This window comes from Equus quagga, chromosome 18, assembly GCF_021613505.1.
Source record: "Equus quagga isolate Etosha38 chromosome 18, UCLA_HA_Equagga_1.0, whole genome shotgun sequence".
Taxonomy (NCBI): Eukaryota; Metazoa; Chordata; class Mammalia; order Perissodactyla; family Equidae; genus Equus; species Equus quagga.
The window spans coordinates 1,508,002-1,519,421 of NC_060284.1; the positions used below are offsets into that span (position 1 = coordinate 1,508,002).

At 41.9% G+C, this 11,420-nt stretch overlaps 1 protein-coding gene across 3 annotated transcripts in view; it reads left to right on the forward strand.

Annotated features, from left to right (window-relative positions):
* The window catches only part of PATJ (PATJ crumbs cell polarity complex component), a 305,804-nt gene that overhangs the window by 105,996 nt on the left and 188,388 nt on the right, over positions 1-11,420 (forward strand). For all 3 annotated transcript variants that reach the window (XM_046645368.1, XM_046645370.1, XM_046645369.1), the window contains exons 25-26: positions 3,856-3,966; positions 7,713-7,790. In XM_046645368.1, coding sequence (XP_046501324.1) covers positions 3,856-3,966; positions 7,713-7,790 — 189 coding nt within the window. The remainder of the gene's footprint in view (positions 1-3,855; positions 3,967-7,712; positions 7,791-11,420) is intronic.

Below are 11,420 nucleotides of genomic sequence, written 5' to 3' on the forward strand. Positions count from 1 at the left end.
GCAGATTGTAGCAGGTAGCTGTGGAGAAAAGTAACAGGGAGGAGAATAAGGAAGATGGGTGGTGAAGGTGGCAGTTGCAATTAATGGATTTGTTAAGGAAGATGATATTGGGACAAGCAGGAAGTGAGAGCCAGCCGGGGGTTGTTGGGGGAAGAGGCTCCGGCAGACAGACCTGAGTGAAAGGTCTGAGGCCCGGCTTGCCTGGGTGTGTGAGGGGAACAGAAGGAGGTCAGCGCTGCTCCAGTGGGTGGAGTGGACAAGAGAGGACTGAGAGGAGGACTGAGGGGACGGAGCCATGCCCTGAGGAGCTGCATGGTCCTGACGCCAGTGCGGTGGGACCAGGAGGAGGGGAGCGCGAGTTCTCTGCTAGGGTCGCTCTGGCCGCAGGGGCACGTGTGGTTTCCATTATTAAGCGTTTCCAGGGCAGGTTGTTTCCATTTCTTCATTTTGACCCTTAGTTGTGAATTTGAGTTGGTTTTACTTTTGTAGCAACATATAATTGGAGTTTGGTTTTTAAAATCTAAATTGATAATCTTCACCTAGTAAATAAGTGACGTTAATTGTTTTTATTTTGGTTACTGATATATCTGACCTTAAGTTTAAATGTGTGTTTTGTATTTTCTTTTATCTTTTTGCCCTTAACTTTCTATTTTGAAGTAATTATAGAGTGATAGGAAATCTCAAATAAATGCCCAGAGTCCCGTGGCCCTCCGTCTGCTCCCCGTGTTCCCCTCTTGCACAGCTATAGCACAACAGCGAAGCCAACATCCCCACGTGGGCGCAGTGCACAGCCCGCGTTCAGGTCTCTCCAGTTGTGCGCACACTCACTGTGTACGTGTGTGTAGCTCCAGTGTCATCTGTGCACCCTGCACGCCCAGCACCCCAATCAGGACTCTGGGCTGTGTTGTCCCCGCACGGCTCCTGTGTCCCCTCTCTACAGCCACTGCCTTCCCTCCCCGCAGCCCTAACCTCTGGCAGGCAGTCATCTGTTTCTCCACGTCTATAATTATGTGATTTCACAATTGTCACATCGCTGTGACACATAATTTGTCACAAATTATGCAGTATGTGTCTTTTCGAGATTGGCTTTTTTCATTCAGCGTAATTGCGTGTAAGTTCATTCATTTGTGTCTAGCACCAGTTCACTCCTTTTTGTGGCTGAGTAGTATTCCATGGAGCCAACCGTTCAGCCACTGAAAGACATCTGTGCACTTTCCACCTCCTGGCTGTTGAGATTGAAGGCCCTGTAAACATCTGCACACAAGTTCCTGGGTGAAGTCTGTGTCCGTTTCTCGGGGTGAAAGCCCAGGAGTGCAGTGACCGCGCTGTGCTGAGTCCACTGTAGCTTTGAAAGCCGCCGTCGGACTCTCTTCCTCAGTGTCTGCTCCCTTTTCCACTCCCACCAGCCGCGTACGGATGATCCAGTTTCTCCACCAGCATCTGGTGTTGTCATCGTTTCCTTTCAGCGGTTCTGATGGCACGCAGCCATCTCTCGCTGTCATTTCAGTGTCTGTTTCCCTCGTGGCCGATGAGGAAGGACTCTCCTGGCTGCCTGGTCCTCTGCTCTGAGAAGTTTGTGTGTGTCTTCTGCCCATTTTCTAATCAGATTGTTCATGGTTCTGTTTTTTTAAATTTCAGGGGTTTTTTTTCCCTCAACTTTTTCTGCCATCAGTTGAATAGAAAACATTCTCTCGCTTCCACACCGTCACTTTCATGTCTACTGTTAAGAACCCACTGTTTTGTCTCAGATGTAATAATTTATATTTTTTCAAACTCACAGCAGACTTGAAATATTACGCTTTAATATGTAGAGTCATGTGTTTACTTTATTCCTGTGGAAAGTATTACTTGTTCTGTTTTTAAGTAAAGCATAACAATCATTTCTCTTTGTCTTAAAACAATTGCATGAAGGATTTAGGTCCATATTAAGGAGAATTTTTTAAATATGAAGTTAGAGTTTAATTTAATTTTTTAAAATGGGTCTTCTGGCCACACTTTGGGTTGTAATTTTAAAGCTGAGAAACACTAAGACTATTTATTTTCCCATCGTACTGTGACGGAAGTCCATTTTCCCTGACTTCTGGACCTCAGTGGTCCCCGGTGCACACTGTGGAGTTCTGCACTGGGGAGACAAAGGCGATTATTCCTGGAACATGCAGTCCTTCTCATCTGGTCTCTACTTCTCTTGTTGAATGTTGTGAGGATTAGGTTTTTTCATAAGAAGCTTCGTCAAACTGTTGTGACAGCTTTTAAGCTTCACTTTAAAGTTTTTCTATGTTTTATTCATTTACTGTTCTGCACCTCTTTCCTCAGCTCAGATGGGAAGAGAGCTCTTATGGAGCGTTAAAATTTCCAGTGACGTCTGTTAGGATAAAGGCCGAGGTTCTTACCCCGGCCCGGTGGACTCTGCCCGATGGGCTGCGGCCCCTCCCTGACTCCGCTCTGTCTCCCGCAGAGGCCCTGCCTTAGCCCTCTCCCACCACACGCTCCCGCTGCCTCCCATGGGGCCCCCGCTGCTCTGCCCTCTGTCCGCACTCTGCTCACATCAGTGACTGGTCACTCCCTTGCATGCACTCCCCACTCCTCTGAGCCTCTTTCCTTCACTGACCTTCTCTGGGAGAACCACATCCTGGTGAAATGCAGCTCTGCTTATGTCAGGGCTCTGGCGCGACTGGAGAAGATAACCAGCCATGCTCTCTAGTCTCCTTTTGAGTTCGTGACCACGCCTCAGGTGGGTCTCTGCTTCTGCCCTGCAGTTCTGGAATGCCTCCTCCTACTTCCCTAGGTAACTATTTGAAACCCCCTGCACCTTCTTCCTCAGTCTTAATCGCAGTTTATGGTCCTTTTTCTTGTTTCATTGATGAAACAGAAGCCCCTTGCTCCCACTGTGTACCAGATCTTTGTTCTGACTGTGTCTGTAGGAACAAACGAACTTCTGCCTAAAGCCGGTCTCTGACCCGTGTGGTCGAAGTCCTTCCCTCTTCCCCATCTGAGGGTTTGCTCCTCCAGTTGTCCCTTCTCTCTCTGTCGTCCATTTTCCTCTCCGCGACATCATTACTGCTGTAACATCTCCCATCTGAAAAACAAACACCAGCCTTGATGCCGCATACCTCTCCACCTGCATTCCTATTTCTTTTGTTCCTTTATGGAAAAATAGTATTCACAAATTGTCGCTGTGCACTGACCATAAGCCACCCCAGCATTGACCAAGGCTTTGTTATGTTATCAGTTTGAGAAGTTGGTTCTGTTAAGTATGCTTGGTGAATACAGAATGCTCTTAGAGATAATGGGCGTGTTCACAAGTCAGGTTCTCTGAGATTTGAATAGTAGGAGCTGTTTATACTTACATTTATTGAACACAGAAGACTTTTAGTAAAAGATCTTATGGATGTTTCCATACTTCTTTTTTTAACATAATTTGAGAAATGTTAAACTGCTCAGTTGTGATAATGGGCAATTTGCTTGACACATGAGCGACCCCCCGTGACTCCCTGCCCCCACTCAGCATTAGGTGCTCAATTAGGGGCAGAGGTGACATTACAAGCTCAGAAGCTTCTTAAGGTTCTGGTACTGACTGAGCTGCCTTTTGGATAATTATATTTAGCCGGGGCTGTTGTTATTAAGATCTTTGTCTTACCTGCTTTTCTTGAAGGTGAAGCATTATTTTCCTTAAACATACCTTCCTAAAAGAGAAAGCTTTTTATGGGCCAATCTTACTGTTTTCTGGCTTTGTTCTGACTCGTTGGACCCTGGCTGTTCTCATATATGTGCATAGATAATACACGTGACCTTTGAATTGACCTCTCCACAGTATCTCCGGCTTTCTAATTGAAATAAATTCCTTCTGTGCTTTAGGTGTCTGGAGTAGATCTGCAGAACGCCTCCCACAGAGAAGCAGTTGAGGCCATTCAGAATGCAGGAAACCCAGTGGTGTTCGTTGTGCAGAGCCTGTCACCCACTCCAAGAGTAAGCTTTTATTCCTGTTTTCAAAAAGGTTAAAAATATCCTCTATATCTGTGGGCCAAGCTTTTACCTCCAAGTACTTTTCCACGTATTTTCACTGTTACTCTCCTATTGCCTAGAAAAAGCATTAGCTTCATAAAAATTTAGTTATGAACTTCAGTTTCCCCTTTTTTCTCTGATTTTGAGCTCCTGGTCAAATCTGAGTAGTTCCTGTGTGCATTGGTTTAGCTCACAGGCTGTGGGGTCAAGCAGACCTGCTCTCCATTCCTGAGTCCCTGATTACCAGCTTTGCTACTTTGGAGGCAACTTACTTAACTTTTCTGAGCCAGTTACTTTGTTTACAAATACGTTGATCATAAAGAGGGTCAGGTATAAAAACATCCTAGAAGTACTCTCACACATTCTGTATATTTGTTAAAGCATGCGAAAACACAAACATGTTGTAGTAGATAGCAATATCTAATCATGAAATTTCTTTCTGTAATAAATTACCCTTTTGGTGTGGAATTAGAGCTCTGACATGCAGATGTCAGCAGCAGGATATGGCTTTTATATTGCAATGTGCAGCAGAAATAGCACCCTTCAGCCCTGTAACTGGAAGCTGAAATGTTTATTTTTCTTTACTTTATGATGGAAGACAGCCGTTCAAAACATAGGTACTTTTGAACAGTAGAAAAACTGCATATTTAAGAAAAATTGGCTTTTTAATATAGTAATGCAGTGCTTTTCAACCTTCTGTATGTCGAGGCACGTAGAAAATAGTATTCATATGGCAAACCAGGCAGATAGGGGCTTGGCTGCCCTGAGGGCGGGGCCTGGACGTGATATTCCCACTGCCTCCTAGGCTGCCTGCACCCAGCAGGCTGTGGCCTCACCCCGTTAGAGTGGCTGCTGTGGTGCATGGTGTTGCAGCACAGTCCCCAGCAGTCTTGGCACTGTGCTTACACCATCCAGACTAATTGAGAGAGGTGACCTGAATGAAGTCTTCTCATTTTCATGCGATTAGAAATTCAAGATATTTTGGAATTCACTTTTTAACTCTTATAACATTGAGGAAGTAATTGAGGCCATCACTGGAAACTGAGTTCAGTAGGAAAATTGGCCAGATTCTTCCTTGCCAAATAATACTTCCGAAGAAACAGTTTTGAGCTAGAATGAGACAATCAAAGTATACATTTATGTGGCCACTTGTGAATGCCCTGCCTAAAAACACTGAAAGCGTTTAAGTGGATTATAAAGTCCAGCAAAAAGGCCAAGCTTTCAGACCAGCCTTTGCAGGTGAGCTGAGCTGGAAATTTCCACTTGGATGACCTAGAGTGCAGTTTCTTTCAACTGTTCAGACCAGGAAAGTCTCAGCGTCATGCCACGTCCAAGTCACCGTCCCCGTGTGGCCTGAGAGGCTGCCATGCTGTGCATCGGCTCCGTGGAGCACCGAGCTGTCTGTGGGCCCCGCCGAGGGCACATCAGGTGATGGCGTCGGTTGCTCTGACCGTGCTTGTTCCATTTTTTAGCACAAAGTGATTCCTGTTGAATGAGACCATGAAAGGAATCTGGTTTCATATCTTTGCAAAATGGTGCTCTCTTCAGCTCACTTATTGTCGCAAGTGGTATTGATCATCACAGGAATAGAAAACATAGCCAGATGCTTGATCGTTTTACCAGTTTACATTAAACTTTGAGACTTTCCTCTGAACCCCGGAAGAAGTCATTTCCTAATGTCGGGCCCATCAAAGGCCCTATGTCTGAACGTGCCTCTGGTCACATGGAAGTTCTCATCAACACCATGAATTGAGTGGTGGTGTTTATATTGGTACTTTTTTCTTTGAGTTGTATTTTATTTTTTTTACGTTTGTGCTTTTAACAGATGCTTTAGGAATACCGCCAATACGTTACCTTTTTAAGCTTTTTCTCCTGAATTTCTCAAATGTTTTCAGCGTGCTAGAACGAAATGTGTGTATCCACTTAGACTTCCTTGCCAGATGCTTATCTGAGAGCAGAACCCATGATTTATACTGACTCCTCTGTAGTTTCTAGGCCAAGGTAATTTTTTCCACTTAATAGTATAACTACATTTCACAGTAGCGTCACATTTTTTTTCATATTCAAAAACAAACCCTTTTGGAATTGGGGTCATCCCTTCAGTTCACTAAATTTATTATCATGTGTTTCTTTTTTCTTTGTTTCATTTTTCCTTCCCTACTATCATTGTTTCATAATCACATCTAATTTTTCTTGACACATGTACATTTTGCATATTAATCATATACAAATCTATTTTTCACTTTCACAAAGAAGATGCAGTCTTCCTGGTGAGCCTTTTGTCTTCCAAATTTTGCTAACACTATGTGTATGGAAATATGTTTCTCTGCTATTCGAAAAACAAACAGTGTAACTGTATGAATGGCAACTGACATTTTGTCGCAACCCAGAGCTTCTGCTCCTCAGCGTCAGCTGGTTTTTCTCTGGGAGAAAGCAGGTCCAATGGAGGAAGATATTCCGACTTGTCAGAGAGGCAGTGTTTTGTTTTATTTTAAGATTCTTCAGGATAAGAAACACATGCCTATAGACCCAACCATTTTTGAACCCTGCCTTAGGTTGTCGTGTGTATTAGATAGAGAAGTAAATATCAAGTTCACATGGGAAGCAGTGAATATATGTTGATATATGATTGCTATTGTTTTACTTAAATGAAGCATTTCTGAGACTTTCTCATTTAGTCCAAAATTAATTTCATTCTTTAGAGTTTCTATTAAAAGTGAAAAAAATTAATCTTAAATTTCATTTAGAGAGAAGCATATTTTGGTTTTGTTTTTTAAATTTTCTCTGGGCAGGCGGTTCTTTTAATGTTCTGAGAAATGAAATTTGTTTTTTCTTTTAATCTTCATGTCTCTCATCACATTTTATGCCAAGATTATTTGTGTTAACTATTTGAAGATCCTTAAAAAATCAGTAAAAATTTTACATTTTCTTAAGATGTTTCATAGGCGGTTGTACAAAAAGAAATGAGTCAAAAGTCTGCTGTTGGCACCATTCAGAATTAAAATTATTTCTATGGAATTGAACTGCTTCACTCATGTATAAACGTTTACTGAGGCAGCTGTGTGAGGCTCTCTCGAGCAGCAGGGGGATGGTGATGCTAACACTGAGTCCCAGCTCCCGCTGAGCTCTCCTCCGTGGTGTCACAGCGCACAGTTCATCCAGATGCTAGCAGTGAGTGTGAGCTATTCACTGAGTGTGCGCAGTGTGCTAGATAACGTGCCGGAGCAGTGAGTGTGAGCTATTCACTGAGTGTGCGCAGTGTGCTAGATAACATGCCGGAGCAGTGAAGAATAAGGTAAGTCTGTCAAATAACGGGGCATCCCACATTCTAGGAATTAGGTGACTCCTAAAACTAGATTTTGCACAATGAGATGTTGGGTGACGATCCTCACTGTGACCTGCTTTGTAGTCGTGTTCATCTTCACTTTCTGGATCTACGCACACATAAGCTTGTGACTTTGTTGCCCCCTGATGGTCCACACACACACACACACGTGTGCATGCACACACGCAGTATTTCAAGTTGTATAGCTTGCCAGATTTTCCAAGTTGTGTTGTTCCTCGAGTTGTACTTCATGTCTTTACTATTTAGATGAAGTCAGAGAGTTAGTTAAGTAAAATTTTAACTGTTTAAAAAAATACATTGAGAAATGTAATGATCGTGACATTTAAATGTTTTCCTCCTCCCCCCGCCCCTTTTGGGGTGGTAGGTCATTCCTAGTGTCCATAACAAGGCCAACAAAATCGCTAATAACCAGGATGAAGACACTCAAGAAAAAAAAGAAAAGGTAACTTGAACCTCTGAAGCTTTTCAAAAGTGTGTTTAGTTTCTTTTGCACATCTAAGCTGCGTTAGTAAGAGTGTCAGGGTAGAGCTACTATATTTATCGTATTTCCTTTATGTGAACACGGCTGATTCTGGCCAGGATGAAGGCCAGGAACGCAGTGAAGCGCAGGTGTGAAATGTTGCGAAGTGCCGGTCAGCCATGGCCGTCCTCCCTCTCTTCAGACGGCTGGATGTCTCTCTATTCCCAGAAGCGCCCCTCACACGTGGGAGTCTCTGAGACTTTGATCTTTCTGTTCTCTCATCCTCGAAGTCCATTCCCACATGGCTCTTCCTTTTCGTCCTCCTTCTCATTTATTGCTGTCATTACTTCTATCAAACATGGTGGAGGTCTTAGCAGATATAATGAAACAGGAAAAAGAACGATTGGAGAGGAAAAAGCAAAACCGCCTTTATCCGAAGTGGGTATTAGTACTTATATAGAAAATCCAGAAATAAAGATTGACATATATAGTATTAGAATTTGAGATTCATGTTCTTATTAAAAATACTCTTTACATATTTAGGGATCACATACATGAAGACGTTAGACAGTTCTGCATGAAATATTCAATAAGGTTATCTTCAGGTGGCAGGTTTATGAAAGATTTAATTTTTTTATTTTAGTGTTTTGATTTTCCCAGTGTTCTGGATTGGATTATTTTATAAAAGACTAAGAGAATAATGTTACAAGATGTCAAATAAATATATAAAAGTCAATTTTATGTCTACACCCTAGCAACACAAGAAAATGCAATTTAAAAATATTTAAAAGCAACACAAAATATAAGAATATCTAGGAATAAAGTAAACCAAAGATTTATAATACTTTTTTCAAGAAAATTATGAAAATTGAAAGAAATAAAAGACTAATAAATCCTAAAACGGTGTATAAGAGGTATACCATGTTAACGGTTAAGAAGGCTCAATATCATAAAAAGGTAAATTTTTTCTAGATTAATCTTAGATTTGACACAATTCCAATCAAAATCCCCAAAGAGGTTTTTTGGTGGAATTTGACAAGCTAATTCTAAAATTTATATGAAAAAGAAAAAGGGCACAAATAGGCAAGACACGTTGCAACAAGGTTCCTTATGAGGCCTCCACATCTAGCTGTGCAGCGTCTGTGCTGGGACAGACACACGGCCCAGAGAGCGCTCAGACAGACACCTGACAGCGAGCTGGGACAGAGGGCCTGCTGCAAGCCATCTGGCGCAAGAGGGCCCGGTTTCAAATGGGGGACAACTGGTCATCCTTCCGGGAAAAAATGAAAGTCACCCCTCCTGACACCATATCCTAAGAAAATTTTAGATCAACTAATTCTGCTAGAACAGAGGTGGGGAGACAGGAGTGGGTGGTTACTTCTGATGGACGGCAAGGAAGGTTTTCTCAGTAGAGATGACTTTTCAGCCTTTTCCTTCTGATAGTTAAGAAATTGCTTTTATTATTTCACCATTGAATCTGATGTGTGCTGGGGGGTGTTTGTAGATAATCCTTCGGGTTAAAGAGGTATGCCCTTTCATTCTTATTTTGCTAAGAGTTTTTATCGTGAATGGCATGGGCCATTGAATTTTATCAAATGTATTATCTACATTCACTGAAATGATGTGGGTGAGTACAAATTTTTTTTCTCCTTGAATCCCTTAATGTGGTAAATTACATTAACAGATTTTGTAATTTGAGCCAGTCTTGAATTAGACTTAATTTGGTCGTGATCTCTTTTGCCCGTGGCTGGTGTCATTGCTTTGGGGATGTTTGCCTCTGTGGTCAGCAGTGAGGCTGGCCCAGGACTTTTCTGTTGTGTGCTGTCGTCTCTGGCTTTGGTTATCCGAGGCTCCCGCACTGACGAGAAGTAGTGCTTCTTCTCTTGAGTTCTCTGAGCGTTTGAGTAGGATGGTGATTAGCTGTTCCTTAAATGTTTGGTCGCTCACCTGGGAAGCCGTCGTGGGCCCGTGTTTCCTATATGGGAAAAGTCTAAAACCCTGATTCAGTTCTTTGACAGTTAGTGAACTGTTCAGATTTCCTGCTTCTCCCAGAGTCGGTTTCGGTTGCTGGCTCTTTTCTAGGAGTGTTGACATCGTCTAGTTTTTCATGTTTATTGGCGTAAAGTTATTCGTGTGTTCTCTTCACTCGTGTTATCTCTGCTCCAGCCAGAGTAGTTGTTTTTCATTCTGAATCTACTTTATTATTTTAATTTTTCTTTTTCTTAATTAATCTTGAATGTAATTTCCCATTTAACTCGTCTTTTTGAAGAATTATCTTTTGAACTCTGTTAGTCTCCTCTATGCGTCTTGGTTCTGCTGACTTAGTTTTGTCTCATCTTTATGTCACTTAGCTTCTTTCTTTGGGTTTATTCTCCTGTTTCCCCCTAGTAATCTTTAGCTATTTGTAGGGTTTATTGATTTTTAGCCATTCTTCTTTTCAAAAATAATCATTTAAGACCATACATTTCCTTCTAAGTCCCGCTTTACCTGTGTCTCAGGATTGTAGGTTGAATTTCTGTTGTTTGGTACTAATTTTTTTTTTAGCTCCCCATAATATGGTTTCTTTTTTACCCAAGTTTATTTAGAAATGTAAATTTAAATTTCTGTATTAATATTTTTTAAAAACTTATTACTGTTTTCTAACATACTTCAGTTATAATCAGAGATTCTGGTTTTTGTAATATTCTTTTACGTTAGTTGAGACTTTTCTATGGCCTAGCACATTGTCAGTTATTGTAAATGTATATTTGTGATTTAAGATAGCTATTATCTAGTGATAGATGGTGTAGGTTTTTATACTAAGTCATTAGGGAAAACTAATTAATTGAGTTATTCAGATATTCTTTGTACTAACTGATCCTTTTTTTGTCAGGGTAACCTAAAAGTCTCCCATTTTGATGGTAAAATTAATGTAGTTTTTCAGTTTCTATTTTACATTTTTTTAAGTTAATTTATTAGGTGTCCACAAGTTTAAAATTCTTATATCTTCCTCGGGCATTGATCCTTTATTAATATGTGGCATTCTCTGGGGACGCCTTCACATCTGTTCCGTCTAACATCACTGAAACAGTGTCGGCTCTCTCTTTGTGTTGGCCGGATATTAGGGGAATTTTTGAGCCGCAGCGAGCGCGTTCAGCTCTCAACTTGGTGAATCTGGGCTTGGAAGGAACTCTCCGGGAACACCTTTTCTTCTGCTTTAAGCCAAGGCCAAGGCCAGGAGATAACCCCAGCTGTCTTCCGTGATCAAGATCTTGGTCTTTTGGTTTTTAACTTCATTGTAGGTTTCACCTTGTTAAAGAAAATAAAAAGCTGGAACTGAGTTGAACGCTTGGCAGAACTTTGTTTACATATGTGGACACGGGGCGCCCCCTTGGGAGGCTGAGGAAGGTTCTTGGACAGGGAAAGGAACAGGGCTGCTGACCATGTTATAGGGCCATCTGTTTTCACCTGGCTGCCACCTTCTTTGAGTCCCTTTCCTAATTGGAGATTCAGAGTAAAGATACAAAGTAGCATGACTGGGCCTTCAGGATTCTGTGGTCTGTTTTTGGCAACTGATGCTAAACACAGATCATGTGTAAGCTCTGGAGGCCGTGGTTCTGCTGCAGACGTGTG